This window comes from Amblyraja radiata, chromosome 12, assembly GCF_010909765.2.
Source record: "Amblyraja radiata isolate CabotCenter1 chromosome 12, sAmbRad1.1.pri, whole genome shotgun sequence".
In the NCBI taxonomy this organism is placed as follows: Eukaryota; Metazoa; Chordata; class Chondrichthyes; order Rajiformes; family Rajidae; genus Amblyraja; species Amblyraja radiata.
The window spans coordinates 37,268,741-37,294,250 of record NC_045967.1 but is presented as its reverse complement, the minus strand read 5'-3'; the positions used below and the strand labels follow the sequence as shown (position 1 = coordinate 37,294,250).

The following is a 25,510-nucleotide window of genomic DNA, read 5'->3' as shown; positions in this document are numbered from 1 at the left end:
GTATCATGCACGAAAGCTGTCGGCAGCTCTGTGGAATTCAGGGGAGCAGCCAGCCGTGTCACACACACTAACCCCCCCCCTCCCTCTAATCACATCTGTGAGATGGCGCTGTGACTCATGCAGCAGTTTGGTTTTATGAACCACGTGAAGGTTCCGATCTCCCACACCTGTCCCATTGTGATGTCATATATGTAAATGAGATCCATTGTGATTGGATATCTGTGAGGTGGTACTGACTTATGCAGCAGTTTGATTTAATTTTTTTTTGATGTTTTGTGAACAATTTTATTCAAAATCTGGGGAAATAATTGACTGAATTTAGAGAGGCATGCATTTATGCAATCGTAAGTTAAATCCCTACCGAAATTGTAAAAATCTCTGCGTTTTTGCATCTGGTTTTCGAGGAGATACGTTTCATTGCAAAATGATGTACACACACACACAGTTTTAATAGATACTAGACGAAGTGCAGACCCGTTGGGTCTGTTCCCCCAATGTGCGGTTGCAGGGGGGGAAGGGGCCAGCATGTGGCGTCACACACACTACCATCCCGCACACACGCTCACTACCCCCCTTGATATTATATTAATATTATTAATTTGCTCCTTTTACCCCATAACCGCCATATCCACTGATGCATAGCCCCCAACTCGCAGGCGCGTCTAGAGGGGGGGGGGGGGTGGGTAAGAGAGTGAGGGCAGAGAGAGAATGGGGAGATACAGAGAGAGGGGCAAGAGACAGAGGGAGAGGGGGTGGAGGGGAGGATGGGTGGGTGAGCGGTGGAGGGTGGGGGAGGAAGGGAGATGGGGAGAGAGTGGGGAGGGAGGCAGAGAGGGGAAGGGGAGGGGAGAGGGGAAGAGGATGATTTTATTAAAAAATATGCACATAAAAATGTCTAAATTTAATGGGTGGATTAGCGAATGTAAAAGTGAAATCGCTAGCGAAATGGAAAAAAACACGGAGTTTCAGCGTGTGGTTTCGGCGGACCCAGGAATCAAAGGCCAAAAATCTAATCTGAAAAAATATCTGAAAATCGAATCTGACATACACCAACGTGCTCAATGTCCATATATTGAATGCCAACATGAATCTGGGTAGTTAGTGCACAGAACAAGTCAGCAAATATCAGCTATACAATAATGCAGTCAAAAATGCAAAGTCCATCCTATTCCCTTTCTAGCTCACTGGATTGTACACAAACTCAAAGCAAAACCTGTCTTAGCACCAAATGCTGGTCCCAAGCTCAAAAATAACAAACATAGAATAGCTATAGGAGTATGTGGTGCACAAATACAATACACAAAAATGGTATGGGATACAGAAATGATCACAAAACAATACTTAGCTCCAACAATTAGTTTATTTTTAAAATCAGATGGCTTACTACATACACTGAAAAGTATTACATTTTCGATTATACTGGAGCTCTTCTCTGTATATACGGCTTAGTCCAGTGCTCAAGATGAGAAAGAATTAGTGAACAAAGTAGGAAATCTTTACTAAACTGTTAAGATGCATGAATCGGGAAGAGATGGGCAGGAAAATTGTAGCACTTTACCTTTAAAATCATACTCTAGAAACACATACTTACTTTCGACAGTCTTTTAACTAAAGGTGATGCAAATTTGCTGCCATTTCCACCGATGAAGTGACAAGGCAGCTGAAGCATTCAGATTTTGTTTGTGATCAGCCCAGACTATTCTCAAAGTGCATTTCAGAATTTAAAAAAAAACCGTATCAATGGAATAAGATGTAATCAAGAACAAACGGATAGTACATTTACCACTTGTATGTTCTTTTGTGGGTGATTAATAAAAACGCCTGTGAATTAGATACTTTTGCTAGATTCCAATTTGTATGACAGTCCTAATTAAGCAGTCTTATGCATGCCTAAGTTTCTGCATGTGACTAGGGTGGGGGAGGGGTGGGAAGTGAACAAAACAGGAAGAATCAGAAATAATTATTCACAATTTTAGAACAAAATATTTGCTTCATCTTTCAAAGGCCATAGTCTCTGTAAATCAGCTGCTATCGAGTAGTGTAGAAAAATACTATTAGTATTCCATTCATTCCAAAAGGATGAACTTTAATTTTGTAAAAATATGTAAAACCTTCAGTCTGTGTGACAAAAGATTTTGTTTTTGATAAGACAATAATCATACATTAATCAAAAGCCAAGAAAATTTCCAATGCACAGAAAGCTCAAGGTAGTAAGTGACAATTAAACTATGAGGCTTTTCTGATTGAACAGATTCCTACATTTCTTACTAACCAGTACAGCCTCATATACATCTAAACTTCAAGAGATATATGTATAAAGTTTAAACACTATTACTGCGGCACGTTACACCATAAGCATGCAAAACCATGTACACAATCAGTTTTGCATGGAGAGAACATGTCTGTTGGCTTGGTTCCTTTAACTGTAGAGGTTTTGGTCTATTAAATCAACAGAAAAAATAAATAAATCAGTAACCAGTAGTATCAAAAAGGTAGTAACCATAATTAAAGCACTTCAAGAGATAGAATAGAATAGAATATGTTTATTGTCATTGCACAAAACTGAGCAACGAAATTCCATTTGCTTCTCCTCCGTTAAAAGAAATACAACACGACAACCAATACACATATGTACAGTTAATAGTAAAATAATAGATACATTTTTTAAATAGTTTAAAAGAATTTAGCGGTATTCCTCGAAGTTACTTCTTGCTTCCCAGTGTTCACTGTTGGAGTTAAGCTCTTTTACTGCACATGGGTAGAAACTATTTTTTAGTCTACCGGTGCGAGCCTGCAGAGACCTGAGTCGCCTCCCCGAGGGTAGCAGAGTAAAAAGGTGGTTGGCAGGGTGGGATGTGTCCTTCTTGATATTTATGGCCCTGCGCAAGCATCGGGCCTTGTATATGTCATCCAAGGAGGGCAGATTAGCGTTTGTAATGCGCTGCGCAGTTTTTATAATTCTCTGCAGCGCCCTCCTCTCAGCCACAGTACAGCTGGCAAACCACACCAGGATTCCATAGGTGAGGATACTTTCCACGGCGCATCGATAGAAGGACAGCAGCAGCGGCTGTGAGACGTTAGCTCTCCGTAGAGACCTCAGGAAATACAGCCGCTGATGAGACTTCTTCAAGAGAGTGACGGTGTTCAGGCCATACTTCAAGCTATTAGTTGCTTATTGATTTGATAACCAAAAGGGAATGTATTTTTGAAAAGTCCCATGAACATGGAGCCAAATTTGACGTGAGGAATAGATACTGTATATTCCCAACAGCACTGTCCATATTTTGTTCCAAATGATCACAGAAACATGTCTGAAAATTTCATCGCTCCAATTTCTAAAGGTTTGGACATTCAAGATGCTGGCCAGAGATTGCAAATACATTTATAGTATGACCATTTCATTAAATGCATCAGCAGCTAAGAGCACCTATTACTATGCGGGATTATTATGGTGCAGTTTAGGTTTTGTTTTCGGGGAGATGGGGGGGGGGAACTCACCTGGAATTGTATAGTTACTTAATTCACATTACCTGGTTAAATCCTTTAAACCATTTCATATTGGTTGTTTGTGATGTATCTGGATAGACAACAGGCCAGCATGATTCCAATCAACTGCAAAGAGTAAGAAGAACAAAGTAAAAATTGTTCAAATGGAAGGAAAGTCATTTGTAAACAATGTAGACTAACCGCCACTTGGCACCATACTGGCTCTATTAATTCAGTCCATGACTTTCATCCTAGGCCCCTTAATGTGTGGCACAATGACCACAAATTATCTTGTGGTGCAACTCTTCAGCACACATGATCAGTGTGAGCAAGTATAACAATTCAATCATCTATCTTTCCAGATTGTTGCTAAGGTATCGAAGGATGCTATCTGAAGAAGGGCCTCGACCCAAAACGTCACCTATTCCTTCGCTCCACAGATGCTGCCTCACCCGCTGAGTTTCTCCAGCATTTTTATCTACCTTCGATTTTTCCAGCATCTGCAGTTCCTTCTTAATCATTTTAATTAATGTCACTTTGCGCTACTTGTATATCCTTTCCCTTCAGTGGGTTCACAACCAATTTTTACCTACCCATAAAAATAAATTTCCATTACAAGTGTGCAAAACTCTGACATGCCTCTCATATATATTAGAGAAATCATCATCTCTAAATGGAGAGATTTTGATTTAGTCAGGGGTCTCAAACATGAATTGGGGACAAATACTTAAACCATTGACAATAGACAATAGGTGCAGGAGTAGGCCATTCGGCCCTTCAAGCCAGCACCGCCATTCAATGTGATCATGGCTGATCATCCACAATCACTACCCCGTTCCTGCCTTCTCCCCAAATCCCCCGACTCCACTATCTTCAAGAGCCCTATCTAGCTCTCTTGAAAGTATCCAGAGAACCGGCCTCCACCTCCCTCTGATGCAGAGAATTCCACAGACTCACAACTCGCTGTGTTAAAAAGTGTTTCATCATCTCAGTTCTAATTGGCTTACCCCTTATTCTTAAACTGTAGCCCCTGGTTCTGGACTTCCCCAACATCGGGAACATGTTTCCTGCCTCTAGGGTGTCCAAACCCTTAATAATCTTATGTTTCAATAAGAACGCCTCTCATCCTACTAAATTCCAGAGTATACAGGGCTCTCACTTAACTTTTTTTTCCCCTGATGCAAGCCCACCCAGCTTTTTAGGTTGCCAAATAACAGTTTAGGTGGTCATTCAAGACGGCTTGCATGACATGTGCGATAATGTGCTCGGACGAAGTGCGTAGTTACCAGTCGGAATTATGGTCAATGAAGCATTCACATATTATTTCTGCTTCAAATAAAGTCACAAACTAAACTTATTCACCAATCAAGACATGATATATACCACAATGACATGCAGCAAAATTATAATACAGTATCTCATCTCTTTTTACACGTTGCAATGAATGCAATTTCTATTATTTCTTTCCACTTCCAAACAAAAATGTGGTTGGATTATTCAGCGTATGATCAACCTCGGTGAGACCAAGCGCAGGCTTGGCGATCACTTCGCACAACACCTCCATTCAGTTCACAATAACCAACTTGATCTCCCGGTGGCTCAGCAGTTCAACTCCCCCTCCCATTCCGAATCCGACCTTTCTGTCCTGGGCCTCCTCCATGGCCAGAGTGAGGCCCACCGCAAATTGGAGGAACACCTGATATTTCGCTTCGGTAGTTTATACCCCAGCGGTATGAACAATGGCTTCTCTAATTTCAGGCAGCCCTTGCTTTCTCCCTCCTTCCCATCCCATTCTCAGCTCTCCCACAGCCTTCTGTCTCCGCCTCTTCCTTTCTTCCACCCCCCCCCCCCCCCCCTCCGGACATCAGTCTGAAGAAGGGTCTCGACCCAAAATGTCGCCTAGTCCTTCGCTCCATAGATGCTGCCTCACACGCTAATTTTCTCCAGCTTTGTGTACCAGTGGGATCCCACCACTGACCTCATCTTCCCATCTCCTCCCTTGTCGGCTTTCCGCAGAGACTGCTCCCTCCGTAACTCCCTGGCCAATTCATCCCTTCCCACGCAAACCACCCCCTCACCTGGCACTTTCCCTTGCAACTGCAGGAAATGCTACACTTGTCGCTTTACCTCCCCCTTGACTCCAAGGACCCAAGCAATCTTTCCAGGTGCGGCAGAAGTTCACCTGCAGCCCTAGTATACAAGCCCAGCCGCTCCATTCTCTCAGCATATGACAGTCCCGCCATCCCGGGAATTAACCTTGGGAAAGAAGTGGACATGCATTGATGAAATTGCTCTGATCAAACTCCTTTACCAAGTTTTACTTCTAAAGGCACAAAACATTAAAAGCACGTTCATACCAAGTCCATGACATTGAAATAGTTGTTAAGCAAAGAAAAACGTACCTGGAAAAAACCAATTCCAAAAGCAATACCAGCGATTATTCCAACATTAGTTTCCATGAGGTTAACAAACAATTGGATGCATCCCTGGCATGAATTTAAAAAAAAAGAAATTGTAGTAAAGAGTGGCAAATCAGGTAGTGGCCCATCAGAAGCTATTTTTAATAGAAAATCAGTTCATAAAAGGTAAAATGCCAGCTTCAAGCATGTAAATACTACATCCTATTTTATTATATTTCAAAGGAATGAGCAAGATAAGCGCTTCCAATTCCTTACTAGTGATAAAAATAAGTGTCTAATAAAACAAATTTTACATACTCATATGAATCACCTCATGTGGAAGGAGAATTTAAGCAGTTTATGGTGGTGGGTGTTCAGACAGAGAAGGATGGAAAAGGCATGATTAAGGGGCTGTCCCACTTGGGCGACCTAATTGGCGAGTTTAAAAGAGTTTGAAAAAATGACACGTTGAAGACCAGCTTCAACTAACTTCGGGAAAATTGGACATCGAATAGTGGAGTGAAGACGACCTCCTTCGACTATGATGAAGACTATCTACGACTACCTTCGATTACCTACGACTAACATGCCGACCTACTACGACTAATCCTACGAGTAAAAAAAAGTATCGATTTTTTCCATGGCGACCTTTTTTTACTCGCGGGCATTTTTTTTTAACATATTGAACGCCGCGACCTAGCTGAGGGCTCGCGTATGCGGAGACCACTCTCAAGCATGAAGGAGAGTTACGAAGACCTCCTGCGACGTCGTGTCGACCATGCTGCGGGGTGGAGGATTGCAACCTTCACGTGGTCCGCCCTGATTCGACTAATGCAATCAACTCGCCGTGCACAAACAGAAGATCAAATAGAACAAGTTGTCCTACAACTTTACGCTGTGCACGCCACACGAAAGAAGATGAAGACCATGCTGCGAGTACGAGTCGAGGGCAAACTCGCCAGAACTCGCAGATTAGGTCGCCCAAGTGGGACAGGCCCTTTAAATGCTGTCCTTGAATCTAGACAGAAAATACAAATTAACCAAACCATTTCTAAATAAAACACGACCACAAGTTTACATTTTGAGCACTCGCACACCTGCCGATAACCAACCCCTCACCAAAAATTAATCAGATTATAGCACAAGCATATTTATCTCAAAACATTGAAGATATACCACGTGGACTGTGAATTACATTTCAAACTGAAAAAAACGGCTGTTGCATTAACTTAGAAAATGGAGCATATAGTCATACCTTTTTATAGACTTTGTCTATGGCAATTGTCATGTTTTTCAGATCTTCAACTTTACAGTCACTGACATTTTTACAGCAGCTAATTGGAATTCCATTTCTTTTGAAGTACACAGTGTCAATCCAACTAGTGTAGTTTTGATCACCACAACAATGCAACTGGAAAACAAATAGTCCATGTGTTAAAGCCATGGGCACTCGTGTCTTTTTATCGGGCATGTCGAACAGCCCTTATTTTAGGCATACACTGGCCCTATCCCCCATCCTTTTCTCCACTATATATCTGATTGCATCTGGGCTGCCTCCTGTACATGTGCAGATATTAAGGACTTTATTAACTTCAACACTAACTTCCACCCTGCCCTCAAATTCACGTGGACTATCTCAGACACTTCTCTCCCCTTTCTTGATCTCTCCATCACAGGAGACAGAATATCGACGGACATCAATTACGAACCTACCGACTCCCAGTTATCTGCACTACATTTCTTCCCACCCTGCCTCTTGCACAGTTGTTATTCCCTACTTAATTCCTCAGTCCCCACTCCAAAGATAAGATGTTCCATACTAGGCCATCTTAGATGTTCGCATAGTCAAGGAACATGGGTTCCACCCTTCTGGCATAGATGGGGCCCTCACATGTGTCTCCTGTGTGTCCTGTAGTTCTGCTCTTGCTCTCCACCCCCCCCCAGATGGAACAAGGACAGAGTTCCCCTGGTCCTCACCTCTCACCCCACCAGCCTTCGCATCAAACATATTATCCTCCTACAGGAACACACCACTAATCACATCTTCCCATCTCCACCCCTTTCCGCCTTCTGCAGGGACCACTCCCTCCGCAACTCCTTGGTTCACTCATCCCATCTGATCAAAAATATTTAAAAGAAAAGTCCCAGGAATGACAGATTAGTATGTGACTGAAATCTAAAAAAGGACGTCACGGTGGCGCAGTGGTAGAGTTGCTGCCTTACAGCGCTTGCAGCGTTGGAGACACTGGTCTGATCCCGATTACGGGTGCTGTCTATATGGAGTTTGTACGTTCTCCCCGTGACCAGTGTGGGTTTTCTCCGAGATCTTCGGTTTCTTCCCACACTCCAAAGACGTACAGGTATGTAGGTTAATTGCCTTGGTGCATGTGTAAAATTGTCCCTAGTGTGTGTAGGTTGGTGTTAATGTACGTGGATCGCTGGTTGGAGCGGACTCGGTGTGCAGAAGGGCCTGTTTCCGCACTGTATCTCTAAACTAAAAACTATAAGCCACATTGCAAATCTGTAACCAAATACGGCTAGGATGGAATAATAATATTGTGCCGGGTACAAATTCAATAGTTATCTTGGATTCAAAGATGGAAACTTGATAAATATTTGTAGAAAAAGAGCAGGGATGTAAGAAATAGAGATAATTAACTTATAGTTCATTAGACTAGCACTGACTCGATATGGACACCAAACCTCCTTTGTGTCAAAATGAACTGATTAGTTAGTAAAATGTATTTCCATGTTACTTACATTTTGCTGGATGTAATCCACTGTGGACTCTGTTGTATTGTATTTCTCTACAGCATCTTGAAAGGTTTCCCTAAAAATGGTTTTAATCTAAAATACAAATGCACAAACAACTAAATTGCAAATAAAAGCTTTGCTAAAATTTAACAAACAAGAACTTGGGAAACTTCAACACACAACAATTGTAGTTTCCTTATTTAAAAATGCAAGGAATTAAGAACTGCAGTTGCATTTACAATAATTTGCTTGACAATTTTTCGTATTGGGCTAGCCAAGACAGTTTGGATCTACAACGATCAAAACTGTAGCAATCAAACTGGTCTAACTAGCCACTCCTTCGAAGATCTGCAAAAAAATACAAATGTACCCCTTCTCCCACTATATTGTCAATTTTAATTGTGTTTAGGTACGATGATAGCCACAACAAAAAATCTTCCTGGTATTTCCAAATTCAGCTGCTGAAAAGTCTCTGATCTTTTGAATTTATTTGTTCTTTATCCTATACACAACCTTTCACTAAAAACAGAAAATACCAGAAACATTCAGGTGGTCCAGCAACATCCATGAAGAAAAAGACCTTGATCGAGAGAGCACTTCTGATATTATATTTTTGCTTTGCATTCCATTATGGAGTTTTATTTTGCATTGTTACTTTTCAGGTAAATCCTATTAGCTCTCAGTATTATGTGCAATTCCAAAGGAATTGAGGATGGTCTTCTGACAACAAAACCACAATGCCCGCTCAATGCATTTGAAAATGAAACAAAGGATATATTATTTGATAAAAGGCAAATATGTCCTTACCTCATGCCGAAAGACAAATCCAGAAATTCCAGCTACTAGTTGTGCCAAGAACAGTAGCGACAGGATCATTGCATACTAGGAAAAGAATACAAATTAGCATATTTCACTTTACAGTGGAAGAAGACATGTCATTTAGAAAGTTTTTTGTTTTTTTAATGGCCCATAAGGGTGTCTGTCCAGGAGCCTGACACGAGGATTGAAAGATAAAACTAAAGAACATGCATCTCAAAAACTGAATGGAATCATTTCAGAATGAAAAAAGTAACTAGATGGGTTTTAGAATCTCAGGTGGTTGCATGGAAGTGTTAGAAGGGGGGTGGGGGTTATAGCTGGAGGGAACATTTAAGGATGTATTCCCTTCAGATTGCCAAAGGGAACGTATCAGGTAATTAAATTTCATTGAAACTGGTGAAATGACACAGGATGACCGCTGAATGCGGAGACTCATTGTGGTTCAATCAAGATCAAACAGATCACTATCCTTATTCTTACTGGAAATGCAAGAATGCAGAGAAGAGTATGAAATATTGCTAACATATCTTCCTGATGTGCACTGATTTTTATTTATACCAATTGTGCTCAGACAGGTTAAAAAGCAAGCTGCAAGAACACAAAGCAAAGGATGTAGGAAGGTAACATTTCCAAAAATTTAGTAGAATATAAGGGGGCTGAGGGTAAGGGAAGGAAGACTTCCGACCAAAGTAGAAAAGCTGAATGTTTAGCTTAATAGACACCATTAAAATACTGCTATGGGAGATTTTAGTATCCCCACATACAGAACCAAGTTAGCATGCGTGAATGGCAAGTAATTAAGATGACATATCGAATCCTGGCCTTTGCAATGAAGGGAAAGTAACTTAAGAGTCGTGAAGTCTTACCACAAAACCACAACCTTTGCAGATTCATTAAGAATGCCAAGAGGGAATTTTCTGTGTGAAATTATAGCTTGCATGCTATAAACAGCTACAAAACCAAGATGGGCAGTATTGCTGGCAACAATGGCCCCTCCCAGATGAACTCAACGCATTTTCCGCTGGCGTGCCATCAGCCCTGCAGTGCTTTGGGTGCGACTGAAAAGGTGGCATGTCTTTATGACTACCATACAGTGCCTCCGACATCCTCCATCATGAAGTACTTTAAGAGACTGGTGATAGCTGATTAACTCCAGCCTTCCAGTCAGCTTTGATCTACTGCAGGTAGCTTACCATTGCAACAGGTCCACAGCAGACACCATATCCCTGGCTCTAAACTCATCTCTGGAACATCTAGAATACAAGGACTACTATTTATTGACTATAGCTCTGCCTTCAACACCATAATCCATTCAAACTTATCACCAAACTCCAGGATCTAGGAAGCAGCTCCCATCTCTGGCACTGGCTTCTCGACTTTGACACACACTCAGTGAGGATGGATGGCAAGATCTCCTCCACCATAACTGGACATTGTTGCATTCTCTGTCCCCGCTATACTCCCTTTAAACTCACGACTGTATGGCCAAATTCAGTTCTAATTCCATCGACAGGTTTGCGGACGACAACAATGTGGTGGTTCAGATTACAAACAATGACGAGACAGTACAGGAAGGAGATGACGTCAAGACAATAACCTCTCCTTCAGTGTCAACAAGACAAAGCAGCTAATTATTGACTTTAAAAAAAGCATGGAAATGGTTGAGCTTCAAATTCCTTGGTGCTAATATAACCAATGATACGTTGTCGACCAACCACATTGATGTGCCAGCCAACGCTGCTTCTTCCTGAAGAGACCAAGAAAATTTGGCATGACTCCAGTGACTGACACTCCCACAGATGCACCACAGAAAGCATACTGTTGGGTTGCATCACCGCTTGGTTTGGTAACAGCTCTGCCAAACACCATAAGAAATTGCAGAGAGTTGTAGATGCAGCTCAGTCCACCACAGACCAGACTTCCCGCCATCGACTCCATCTACACATCACGTTGCCTTGGAGAACCAGCCAACATAATCAAAGACTTCTCCAACCCCGGTCATTCGTCCTCCCTGCTCCCGCCCAGCAGGTGGATTTCTCAACCACAGAAATCCAGTGCAACAGAAGGCAATAACGTCAAGGCAAGAATATTTTTTGAAGAATGGGACATCCTGAAAATTACCGGGAACAAACAGGAAGTGGTATCAAGGCAAGATCAGTTTAGTCATGATGGTGGAACAGGTTCAAGTGGCCACTTCTGTTCCTTATATTCTTTATGACAAAAAAGTTTGCACCTTATTGCGATTACACAGTGGTCAGAAACCAATCTTGGAGAAGTACATGGACCTTTTGATTTCTATTCAAGAATGCACTTGCTTTAGAGAAAAGATTTAAGTATTTCTGGATTCACAATAAAGGGAGAAGATGGTTTGGCCTTGGAAGGTAGTATGAGCTCCATAGTTTGGTGCTTTTCTGCTATAACATCAATGGAAATTGTACAAGGAGAGATAAACTAGATTCAAGGCCCGTATTCTACTAATTTTTTTAAACCCAACGCAGGTTTAACTGCAATATAGACTCGATGGCGGGTCCCTGTTAAATCCCTGATATTTAGACTAAGTTGTCTTTCTACTAATCGCCAAAGCTTAGACTGACCTTAGACTAGAGTCTAACTTGCGAAGGTTTAAGCTCGCTACGGAGAGAAAAAATGGCCGACGAGCTGGAAGCACTGCAGAGAGCAGAACGATTTGATGAGATCGAAAGGATTGCCCTATAAGCTGGGAGACTGGAGAATCATGTCGCTGAATACGCTAATCCTTTTTTTTAAGTACGACAATGACGCATTCTTGAAAAGGTATAGTTTCACAAAAGAAACAGCAACATTCATCATCAATGAGCTGACCTGTATTCTCTAGGCGAAGATCAGATGGTATACCAGTGAATGTGCAAGTGCTGACGCGCTCAGATTCTATGCTGTTGGTAAGTAGTGTTGTTTTGTTAAACGTGTAATTTAATGGGGTGATTGAACTTAGAATGTATTAAATATTCGTTCTTTTGAAAAAGTGATTATCAGAAGAGTTAATTAATTTAATAAAATTAACTCGAAGTCGACAGTCATCGCGATCACTCTGACGCTTCGCATCTTCGCCCTCTCCATGCGGCCTACCATCGGGACTGGGCCTCCACTCGTTTGTTTCACGCTCTTCTTGTGAGAAGACCACTCTACCTTCGCTTGCAACGTCATTCTCTTCCATTGCTCACGAAGGTCATGAAGATCTCTGCGGCTGCCAAACCGCGACTGAAATTGCGAATAAATAGCATCCCATGCCTTGTTCTTTTCAATTGTTACCCGGAAATTGCACCTTTTTTTCTCGATAATTGTAATTTTATCTGCTAGTAAGGTCAGGAGAAATTATTTCTCGCTGGCGTCCCAGTTTCCTTTCCGCTGTTTCTTTTTGTCAGCCATGTTGAAGTTGTCGTCTGCTCGAGCTTCTGCTATTGAATTGCACATGTGCAGTACAAGCAGACATCGTCACCATGGCAACTAAAACTCAGTCTAACTTTAGACTCAGCTAAAACCACAGTCTAAAGTTAGACTCGCCTTAGACTTTAGTCTAACTAAACCTCGCTACCAGAATACCAAATTTTTCTTAAACCGAGCATCGGGTTTAGTTAGACCGAGCGGCAGGTTTAAGGTGAGTTTAAGGAAAGTCTAACTTTGCAATTAGTAGAATACGGGCCAATGGGTTTAGAATGAGCCTAGACTAAATGGGAGCCATATTCCACCATTCACCCGTCCCCCCCAAAGGTGTGGAATATGATAAATAAGCCATGATCTTTAATTTAACAGTAAAGGAGACATGAAGACATACATAGCTAATTCTTGCAACCATAATTATGAACTTTGAGGTGTTTTACATAATCTTTTACTTGAAAACATGCATAATTATACCACACCCAAAGACAATTAGCCTTGACATATATTAACAGATTTAAAAGAGACTTACTAGTTTTAACATCCAAGTGCTACCTCGACATGTTGCAAAACATCCAAAGAAGCCAAATATGATGATGGCTGCACCTGTTCCAATGAGCACATAGGGAACATTTGTACTTTTTTCAGCTACTGAAGGCAGATAGTGTTCCAAGTTCACTTTGCCCCATACACCCACTGCCAAAAGCACAGTACCTGCAAACTGCGAAAAGAGATAAAAGGTGGGATAAAATACATATTGGTCAGAAATGCACTCAAGTTTGTTGCAACACTTCTGTTTAACTAAACAATTTTAAAAAGTATTTCTTAGAACTGTCGAATCACTAATATCGTTTTAAGTTAAATTACACTGTACGTTGACTACATTGTCAGAGATCATCATTGAAGCACAGAAAAAAACTTCCAATTCTGTAGATTCCCATACAACAATTAGATATTTCCATAACTAAATAGACAAACCAGTTTTCAGCTATACAATCAGACAATAGTGAACGGCTTGGATAGAGCAGATGTGGAGAGGATGTTTCCACTGGTGGGAGAGTCTAAGACCAGAGGTCATAGCCTCAGAGTAAAAGGGCATACATTTATTTTGGAAGGAGACGAGGAATTTATTCAGTCAGGGGGTGGTGAATCTGTGCCACAGAGGGCTGGGGAGGCAAAGTCAAATGATATATTTTATGGCAGAGATAGATAGATTCTTGATTAGTATGGGTGTCAGGGGTTACGGGGAGAAGGCAGTAGAATGGGGTTGAGGGAGAAATAGATCAGCCGTGATTGAATGCCGGGGTAGACTTGATGGGCCGAATGGCCTAATTCTGCTCCTATCACCTATGAACAATCCAAAGTAGTCAGTAGTGAAGGAAATAATTATATTGTACTGGTATTTAAAAGTTCTACCATACCACTGAATATAATACCTTTGCAAGAAGTATTCAGGAGAGTGAAAAAATAGTAATGCCTGGAAACTTGAATTTATGGATCCAGAAATAGATTAATGTGGTCTCAAGTTCTTTCCCCCCACCAATGGAGAACTGCGACAACATGCACCAGGGTTATTACATGCTTTAATGATCATACAGAAAGTTTGCAAATAGCTTCTGACCCATCTTACAATTGAAAGTAGAGTTTATAAATTCCAATGTAAAACAGGCAAAGCATTTTTAGGGAGAAATATGATGGACAGGTGAGGCTGTAGTGGAAATTAGATATTTAACTAAATTAATTAACCTAGTCAGCCCATCTGACACCTAATTAAATCAGCAGACCTAATCCTAATCAGCACCAGTCTGATGCAAACAGTGCACCAAATAGCCAAAACATCACAAATAATTTCAACATTGACCCTTATTTTATTTTTGTAGTAAAAATTGCACCCTTAAAGGGAATTTTAGGCACCTGTTGAAATTGGAACTCTTCCCAATTTTCCTGGAACCACAGCATTTTGAAAATGGAGCCATCTGGCCATTTAAAATCAATCGTCGTGGCTATCACTCGAGGTCGAGGATGATGGTCTACGTTCTGTTGTTATTATGGACTCTCGGGTGGCTTATGAGTCCAATCCTGGCTTTGAAAGTTCTTCAACATTCAGGACAGGTAATTCCAGATGGCAGATCGGGCTTTGGTTGTTGCTGCCTCTCTTTCCGTTTTCTTCTCTTTTCTTCTAATTCTGTGCATCTCTTGGCTTCAAAAGTCGCTGTTCCTTCTTGGATGATGGTTCGCCAGAGTTTCCTGTCCTTGGCATTGGTTTCCCAATTGTCGATGTCGATTTCACATTTCATCATGCTAGCTTAAGGCGTCTTGAATCTCTTCTTTTGTCCGCCTCTTTTCCGTTTGCCTTCTTTAAGCTGGGAGTAGGTTTGCTTTGGTAGACGCTCGTCTTCCGTCCGAACAACATGACCGACCCATCTTAGTTGGTTCTTGATGACGAAGGCTTCGATGCTAGATGTTTTCGCTTCATTCAGCATGCTGACGTTGGTCCTTCTGACTTCCCAACTGATATTTAAGCTGCTATGAAGACATCGTTGATGGAACTTTTCAAGTGTTTTCAGATGGCGTTGGATTGGGAAACTTTTAAAGAGCAACAGAAAATACCAAAAAAGGCAATACGGGGAGAAAATATGAGGTATGAAAGTAAGCCAGCCAAGAAAATAAGGGAGGATATAAAAGCTTCTTTACGTATGTGAAGAGGAAAAAATTAGTTAAGACCAAAGTTGGACCCTTGAAGACAGAAACAGGTGAAGTTATTATGGGGGAACAAGGAAATGGCAGATGACTTGAACAGATACTTTGGATGCGTCTTCACTAAGGAAGACACAAACAATCTCCCAGATGTACTAGTGGCCAGAGGACCTAGGGTGACAGAGGTGAAAGAGTTAATCGCTATTATATCGTTTGCTGCCATATTTAACCCTTTCTGTAATGAAAGAGCTAATTGCTATTGCATTGCTTGCTGGGATGCTTGACCGAATTTTTGTGGCTTTGCTTTTGTTTTTTTTAAGACAAGTTTTCTGGTTGAAGAGTCTAATCAGATAAGAGAGTCCCAGCTAGGGGAACAAACTGATAACAGGACAAGACACCAGCTAGCACAGAAAAACAGCTAATTGTTAGGACTGAACTATTGCATCTTGGGACTATGGCTAATGTCTTTGGAATGCTTGGTTTTAAGCAAAAGGTGAAAAACTCCATATTTGGACTTGGCTGGTGCTTCTTGGGACAATACCTAATGCCCCTGATATTCTCTGTACGTGACTCTTGTTGAATAAAAGACCCCAGGATTCAGTGTTAATTTGAGTGGTATTTTGGGAGAACCAGAAGTATCACTGGATACTTCTGGACTGTAGTATCTCCAGCCACTCCCGTCTGACGTAAAAGTAAAGCTTGTATGGTCTACCTTAACTCATTGTATTTTGTCTGTTTTAAGAAGTGAAACTTATCATGGGAGTGGCTGCGCTGCCTTGCAGCTGCGGCTCGCCTGCAGTCCGTTTGTCTTTTCTGTTTTTTTGTTTTCTTTTGTCCTGTTTTTGCGGTTTGTTTCGGTTTGTTTGGCTGTGTGTTTGTGGGGGGGTGGTTGTGGTGTGTTTTTTGGCTCTTCCTTCGGGGGGATGCGACTTTTCCTGCCGTATCCCCGTCTCCGTGTCCGTCTGCGCTGAGGACTATCGCGGAGCTGGCGGCCTCCAACTGCGACCGACCTCGAGGCTGTGGAGCAGAGCCAGGACTTACCAACGCGAGCCTGGCCGACTTCGGGGCTGTGGTTGCGGTGCGGAACAACTTCCGACCCGACTTTGGAGCCTCGGAGGCTCGGCCGCGGGCCGGTGGACGACATCATCGGGAGCTCGAGTTCTGTTTTCCGGAGCTCCCGCAACTACAGCTGCGTCCGCTGGACTGGAGGACGGCAGCATCGGCAGCTTCGACTGCCCCGAGCCACGGAGTTTGAACCGGCCCGTTTGCGGAGCTCGGATTCAGCCTGCGGGACTTACCTACCATCACCCAGCGGGGTCATAACATCGGAGGCTTGGATTGCCTCAGCGCAGAGGGAAAGCAAGGAGGGAAGAGACAATGACTTTGGGACTTTAAACTGTTTGTTATTTATTCTATGTTATGACTGCAGGCTAAACCATATTGTTTGTTTTGTTTTTGTCTTTTGTTTTTACCTTGTTTGGGATGTGTTTACCTTGTGTGGGACTAAAGATGGAAATTAGTTACTGGCTACAATCTTGCATATTACATGCAAATGTTTATTAATATGCACTGTCCCTAATAAAATCAATTCAATTCAAATCAGAGGAACTGAAGGAAATCCACATTAAGCATGAAATGGTGTTGGGTAGACTGATGGGACTGAAGGCTGATAAGTCCCCAGGGCCTGATGGTCTGCATACCAGGGTACTTAAGGAAGTGGCTCTAGAAATCATTGATGCATTGGTGATCATTTTCCAATGTTCTATAGTTTCAGGATCAGTTCCTGTGGATTGGAGGGTAGCTAATGTTATCCCATTTTTTTAAAAGGCAGAAGAGAGAAAACAGGGAATTATAGACTAGTTAGCCTGACATCGGTGGTGGTGAAGATGCTGGAGTCAATTATAAAAGATGAAATAGCGGCACATTTGGATAGCAGTAACAGGATCGGTCCGAGTCAGCATGGATTTACGAAGGGGAAATCATGCTTGACTAATCTTCTGGAATTTTTTGAAAATGGCCTAGAGAGAGCCAGTGGATGTAGTGTACCTGGACTTTCAGAAAGCATTTGATAAGGTCCCACATAGGAGATTAGTGGGCAAAATTAGAGCACATGGTATTGGTGGTAGGGTACTGTCATGGATAGAAAATTGGTTGGCAGGCATGAAACAAAGAGTAGGGATTAACGGGTCGCAGCTATTTACAATATACATTAATGGTTTAGATGAAGGGATTAAAAGTAACATTAGCAAATTTCCAGATGACACAATGCTGGGTGGCAGTGTGAAATGTGAGCAGGATGCTATGAGGATGCAGGGTGACTTGAGGACAGGTTGGGTGAGTGGGCAGATGCAGTTTAATGTGGATAAATATGAGGTTATTCACTTTGGTGGCAAAAACAGGAAGGCGGATTTTTATTTGAATGGTGTCAAGTTGTTCATCAGTCACTGAAAGTAAGCATGCAGGTACAGCAGGCAGTGAAGAAAGCTAATGGCTTGTTGGCCATCATAACAAGAGGAGTTGAGTATTAGAGCAAAGAAGTCCTTCTGCAGTTGTACAGGGCACTAGTGAGACCACACCTGGAGCATTGTGTGCAGTTTTGGTCTCCAAATTTGAGGAAGGACATTCTTGCTATTGAGGGAGTTCAGCGTAGGTTCACAAGGTTAATTCCCGGGATGGCGGGACTGTCATATGCTGATAGAATGGAGCGGCTGGGCTTGTCTCAATGGCTTTTAGTTTTCATCTGAAGAAGATTTTACTCGAAATAAAATGAGTAACTATTAAGTATAAGGAGAGGAACAAATTGGGTGAAAAATGGTTGGAAAGAAAAAACAAAACCAAAAATCTATTTTTGATGGACATTCAAAGGTACATGAATCGCATAAAAGGTTAGTCAGAGGCACTTAACTGTTAAGGCATAAACACATACATACAAAACAAGTTTAGACAAAACTCAGTGTTCAAGTAATACTAGAATAGTGAATTATTCAGGAAAGCAACCAAAGTTCCTTCAATTTAAACAGTTATAAACAATGTAGTCAATGTTAAATTATAATTAAAAATACATGTATACTTAAAAAGATAATTTACCCAAATATTATTTAGGCTGGATGAGAAATGGGATAAATAAGAGATAGTTAATAAATGTTGGATAGCTCAACTCAAAGGGAAGCAAAAGGAGAATTGGAATTAAAAATCAAACTTAAAATAGTCAATTGTAGGCCAATTACCCCTACAAAGCCGCATCTTTGGGATGTGGCAGGAAACCAGAGCACCCGGTGATGCAGCAGCTCTACCAGCTGCGCCACTATGCCATCCTAAATGCAATTATTTTGACTTTCATTGGCTTTCTTTTGATGCAATGTTTTTGGCTTTGAAAATGGCAAAAACAAGAAGAATGTTTTGTTGGTACAATTTGAAATATTGGGATGGAGACATTTGTTAAGCAAGGGCATATCAAGAGTTATATATGGCTGCCGTGAAGAGAGAGTGGACGCTGGCACGATTTGGTTGCCGCTGCTCTCTCTTCACACTGTGTTTTTGATTTTCTGTTTTTGGATTGAATTCTGTTTTTAATTTGTGTCATTGTGATGTCTTTAATTACTTGTTTTACTCCGATTATATGTTTTTATTCCGATTACTATGTAAGGTGTCCTTGAGATGTATGAAAGGCGCCCATTAAATAAAATTTATTATTATTATTATTATATAGAGTCAAGGAAAGTATCATACTGAGTTTAGATAACTATTGAGTGCCAGAGATCTTTAGGGGGGAAAAAAGGTTGAGTGAAGTAACCTGAATACTGGACAATAATACTGGACTGGGTAAAGATTTTATTAATTAAAAAAAAAAAGATCAGCTCAATAAGTGTTAAACAAAAACAAAAAGATTTGCAATGGGACCAAAAGGACACAGTATGATTAAGTCATAGATAAGAGCTGGAAACATTCCAAAGCAGAGGATAACAGGCTTTGGTGACATTTCCCCTAAAATGCATAGGAATGCTGATCACAATCTTTTCAAAAATCTTTGTACTGACAACAGGTTGGCTGCCAATTTTACAGCTTTGTTCAATAAAAAGAAAAAGGTCAAATAACCACAATTACTTGATTGTAGCCAAAACTTAACAGTAATAATAACCAAATACACTTTTGCGTATTATAGACACATTTTATCTTAAGTGATCTATCGTTTCACCAGAACCTCACCCCCCCCAAAAAAATCCTTTTTGTATTTTTTTTGTATTAACCAATTCACATTATTGCATTGGTCGAGGCTACCCTATGCAGATCAATTGGTCTGCTCAAGCCAACTTTGTCAACTGATTTCTAGTTGTCTTATTTCAAACAACAAAAGCACTTTTCACTGTGCCACTAAACTAAACTAACCTCAGTTTCCAACTTCCTAGCATAAAAACCATGCAACACTGAACACTACGGTATAATAAAGATATATTTGCAACCTTCTGTGTTCTAGGAAGGACTCCTGCTTCACCATTGTCTCCTTTTTAAATTGTTAATCCCCAGTAATTGCTCCCAAAACATGATAATTTTGTCAAAATGCAAGTGCCAAGGTTGAAGACAAGAATGCAGCCAAGGCTAAAAAGCCAAATACAACGCAAATTTATTTTAACAAATATTTCATCTATGCCTCTATTCCCAAAAACTAATTAGCCCTATTGTTTAATAATCAACTTGTCCTGCTATCTTCTAAAGTGTATACACATTCTCAAAACTGTTAGTTTAGTTCACCTTTCATCCTACCAAAATGCATTAATTGTCATTAAATTCCTTGTCATCGTATTGTCCATTACTATCTTCTTCATTGTTACTACATTTCCACATATTACATTATCTAACTTTTGAAGTTACTTTATACAAAAAGGAAGTCCCAGGCATTTCTCTACAAAACTGTTTCAACTCTGCCACTGGGGAGGAATAACCCAACATTGCAAACATTGCATCACAATTCATTGCAACTATATTTTTGAGCCAATTTTATTTTCACGCAACTGGCCCAAAGCTTCTGATGACAAACTGCCTGAACTTGCGGGTCAAAAGGACGCAAAGTACTGGAGTAAGTTACCAAGTCAGCCAGCACCTCTGGAGAAAATGAATAGGTGATGTTTAGGAAGGAACTGCAAAACCAAGTGGGGCACTGGAAAAGGAAAGCTGGGTGTGGCAGAGAAAAGGAAGGGTGTGCTGTTAAAGGTTACCTAAAATTGGAGAATTTGAGGTGCATACTGTTGGATTGTAAGCTACCCAAGCGAAATACGAGGTGCTATTCCTCCAGTTTGTGTGCGGCTTCACTCTAGCAATGGAGGTAGCCCACCATAAAAAGGTCAGTATGGGAATGGGAAAGGGAATTAAAATGGTTAGCAACTGGAGGATCCAGTGAACCTTATCTCCAGAGATGCTGTCCAACCTGCTGAGTTACTCCAGCATTTTGTGTCCTTTTGTGTAAACCAGCATCTGCAGTTCCTTGATGCCACATTTGAACTTGCAGGTCATTCAACTGCAAAAAACGACACTCCTGCATTAAGCAAGTCCAGAAGAATGAGCTGCTTTACACGTTCCCGACATGAACAACAAGGACCCACACATCATGCATGATCATAAATGCCCTTTTAAATGCTTCTCAAACTACCTTGCTGATTTAGAATGTTACAATGACATTGAAAATTAAATATTTTACTATAGCCTCAGTCTAGAAAACAATTACTAATAGCAATAAATAAGCAAACAACACATAATCCTCCGAAAATTCGGCCACCTCCACCGGGATCCCACCACTAGCCATTTTCCCATCTCCACCCCTTTCCGCATTCCACAGAGACCGTTCCCTCCGCAACTCCCTGGTTAACTCATCTCTTCCCACCCAAACCACCCCTTCCCCAGCAATCGCAGAAGATGCAACACCTGTCATTATATCTCCTCCCTCTGTCCAGGGATTCCGACAATCCTTTCAGGTTAGGCAGTGGTTCATTTGCACCTCCTCCAACCTCAGCTGCTGTATCCGTTGTACAAAATGTGGATTCTTATACATCAGCGAGATAAGTGATCATTTCGCGGAACACCTTCATTCAGCCCACCTGATCCAACCCGATCTCCCGGTTGCCGGACACTTTAATTCTCCTTCCCATTCCTACAAAGACCTTTCTGTCCTACGTCTCCTCCATTGTCAGAGTGAGGCTAAACTCAAATTGGAGGAACAGCATCTTATATGTCGCTTGGGCATCTTACAGCCCAGTGGTACAAATATTGATTTCTCTCACTTCAGGAAGCCCAGGCATTCCCTCTCTTTCTATCCCCCCCATCCAAGTCACACTAGCTTCTCATTTTCACGCTACAAACAGCTAGTTTCCTTTATCATTGTTAGTTTTTTGCATATCTTTCATTCATTGTTCTTTATCTCTCCACATCACCATCTATCTCTCGTTTCAATAACAAGTAGTTACTTAATTTACTTTTGCTGTAATTTACATTAAAGCTGTTTAGCCATAATAAAACTTTAGTCAAAACATTGTTTAAAAGGGAAATTTAAAGGTTACAATGAGATATTGGAGAGGACTATATAATTGACAGGATACAAAATGGGATGATAGAGTGGCTGTCATGAGCTTGCTCCCTTTGATGAAGGGTCTTGAGAACTTCAGGTTACAGGTTCAATATAATGGATAAGAGAAAAACTTTTTATACACACAAATCTGGAAATCATTTCTTGCAAATGCTGTGGAGGTAGAATCCATTGCAGTCTCCAGGAGAGAACTGCAACAATAGTCAAAGTAGAAACATTTGCCAAAGATTTCTAGAGAAAAGGCCAGGAAGCTAGCATGTTGCTTTGCTGCCAGGATAGCACTGACAAGATGGCTCAAATGGCTTCTCCTGTGCTGTAACCATTCTACAATTCCAAATGTCAAAACATAAAACAAGAGATTAGCTTGTGATCTGGAATGTACCTCCATAAATCAGTCTAACTTATGCAAGAACAGGGGGTCAGGTGTTAGTGTAACGGCCCGTATATGAAACCTTTGCTCTATTACAAATATCCTGTTATGCAATTATTTTAGTGATTGCGGAGCAAAACAATCTGGATCATACAAGTTTAAACAACACCAATGTACTCAAGAACACTCAGCATAAAAGCGTTTAGAACTATTCTGTATGCAAATGAAAGCAAAGATTCCAACAAAGCTGTGCATTAGATTCAAATTAGAGGCCGCCAAAAGTAAACCTATTTTCTTCACGCGAAAAGGGGCAGACTACTTCGGTTATGCGCCTTCACATCGGTCCCTTTGATGGATACCTACCAGGCGTTTTAAAATTCGTAGAACACATCTAAGCAAAAAGAGCAATGTTGGACAGACATGTACAATATAGGATAATGGAGAAAATCCAAATACGATATCGTGAAAGTCGAAAGTCCTCTACCTGGCCGCTGAACACTCACGATTTTGTTTGGCTGCACCGTAGTAAGGGTTAAATATTAATACAGTAGTTAATTACCTTGGGGGTGGACAACAATGGATAAATCAGTGCCTCGTTGAGCGAGGTACTTCCTCGTCTCACCGAGTAAATAACACCCGGTAGCGACGTACGAAAGCAGAAATATTAGGAACTGCATGTGCTGGCATACCAAAAAAAGACAATGTTGGATTAACTCAGCGGATCAGGCAGCATCTCTGGAGAACAGGGATAGGTGACGTTTCGAAAGAAGTCCCTTTTTTAGACTGATTAAAAAAAACACATTCGGAACAAATTGCACGGTGGCGCAGCAGTAGAGTTGCTCCGAGATGTTCGGTTTCCTCCCACACTCCAAAGACGTAAAGGTCTGTAGGTTAATTGGCTTGGTGTAAATGTAGGATAGTGTTAGTGTGCGGGGATCGCTGGTCGGCGCGGACCCAGTGGGCCGAAGGACCTGTTTCCGCGCTATACGATCTCTAAACTAAACTAAAGTTGACTGAACGATAGGAACTTCCCGAGTTAGGAATTAGAGCGGCTCTGAGCGCAGAAGAACTAAGGAGATAAAAATCCAGCAGCTACGAAAGGAGCTCAGAGTAAAATTCCTCGTATTGCATTCGTTTCTCTTGGGACGAGTCAATAGAAAATGTTTAGGTTCACTGTTTTAATATAATACATACCAAACATACCTGTATGCGCTATACAGGGTTTCTATAAATCTTTTAACCAGAGGAATGGGTGATTAAATGGAGTTACAAACTTGTGGTGAGAGTTTTTTTCGGGAGTAAATAAATCCTTGCTGGGAGAGTGAGTGGTCTCTGAGCCCGGATTTCGAGCATCCCTTTGTGTGGCGACTGCTCCGCTTCGAAGCCCCGGGGAGGCTGTCCTTTACCCCGGGCTTGCCCCCTCTGTGTCCCGAAGGTGCTCCTGCTCCCGCGCAACGCACTCACCCAGAAAATAAAGCTGAAGACAATAAGGAAGGTTTTGAAGCAGGTGATGACAGGCTTGGTCTGTAGCCGCCGCGCTGAAGACGCTGCCATGTTGCGGTCGACGCTGCTGCTCACAGTTGCCGGGGAAGGAGGGGGAGGGGCCGAGACGAGGCCCTCTGTCTAACCCCCGCCCCGGAAGTGACGCTCTCCACCACGCGTCCGCCCTCCTCATTGCACGGTGTAGGTGTCAATCAAAGACTATAGAGGATACTCCTCTAGTATCGGTGGTGTCAATCATCCCCCATTGGAACGATGAATGGGATTTGAACGCTCGAGCCGACGGGGGGACACCAACTGAACTGAACAAGGAGCTGGCAATGGATCAGGGAGTTTTACTCGCTACCTGGCAGACTTTTATAACACCCCTGATCTTGAGAAAATTATGTTTTTCAACTAACTCACAGACAAGCTGTTGGGATCGACGGTGATGTGTTTCCCCTCAGATATCCATGGGCTGATGTGACCAACATGCTGACCACATCCACCGCTGGGGCAGGTGGGCAGTTTGTCATCAGGTGCTGTGTTCCTTCCACTGCTCATCCAGGACTGTGTGCAGCTGATTCTCAATACCACCCGTGAGTGTCCCTCCACTTTAAGGAGTCATGCAAGTCAGTGGTGGTGTTGCATTTCTTCGAGGAAGTTTTGATCCCACCTGTCAATCTTCTTTCATGGTCCGCTTGGGAATCACCCAAGACGGAGCCCAGAACAGAGAAACAAGGAACTGCAGATGCTGGTTTTATAGAAAAAAGACATTAAGTACAGGAGTAACTCAGCCAGCTTCTCTGGAGAAATCGGATGAGTGCCGTTTCAGGGAAGAACATTTATTCAGACTGACCCTTCTTCAGAGGGTTTGCGTGGGAATAATATGGCCAGCCAAGTCATTGTAGCCAGTTGAATGTAAGTAGGTTCTCAGTATCGGGGATGTTCAGCTGGAAGAGGACGATAACTTTATTTCAAGTTCAAGTTCGCGTTTATTGACACTTAACCAATTAAGATACAGTGAAATTTGAGTTACCATACAGCCATACGAAGTGAAAAAAAACAACAATACACACAGCCACATAAAATAAAATTGAACATAAATATCCACCACAGCGGAATCCACATTCCCCACCCTCCACATAAAACATACCAAGAAACATTGAAACATACATTTAAGACATACTTAAAATAATAAAAACAGAGAAGGGACGAGTCAGACTGTTGGCGAGGCGGCCATTACGGGCGCCACCCGATGGTGATATTTAGCTCTCTATTTCAGTGAATCTGGTGAATTTTGCAAAAGAGAGCCCTGGTGATATTTGTCCAGTGCCTTGAGATGCCCATTGCGGGTAATCTACATCTTAGAAACATATAGGAAGATTAATTGCTGCCCAATAGATTATGAAATTTTTATTAGGCCTAGGTTCCTGACCTTCACAGGACTTGGCTTGCATGCATTGTTTGGATAAGATAGAAGGGAAAGGATAGTTAACATGTATTCATTCTATGAAT

At 41.7% G+C, this 25,510-nt stretch overlaps 1 protein-coding gene across 2 annotated transcripts; it reads right to left on the bottom strand.

Moving 5' to 3' along the window:
* Window positions 1-1,341: 1,341 nt before the first annotated feature.
* Window positions 1,342-24,133, bottom strand: LOC116979089 (tetraspanin-7-like). Of its 2 annotated transcripts, none has more exons than XM_033030537.1 (8): window positions 23,978-24,133; window positions 13,405-13,593; window positions 9,447-9,521; window positions 8,646-8,732; window positions 7,141-7,296; window positions 5,889-5,972; window positions 3,531-3,612; window positions 1,342-2,439 (listed from the first exon to the last, which is right to left on the bottom strand). In XM_033030537.1, exons 1-7 carry the CDS (start codon window positions 24,065-24,067, stop codon window positions 3,544-3,546), a joined length of 750 nt encoding a protein of 249 aa, XP_032886428.1. In that variant the 5' UTR covers window positions 24,068-24,133; the 3' UTR covers window positions 1,342-2,439; window positions 3,531-3,543. The 2 variants fall into 2 exon arrangements, with proteins under 2 accessions (XP_032886428.1, XP_032886429.1); XM_033030538.1 differs by having other exon boundaries at window positions 3,499-3,612; window positions 23,978-24,129.
* Window positions 24,134-25,510: the final 1,377 nt, after the last annotated feature.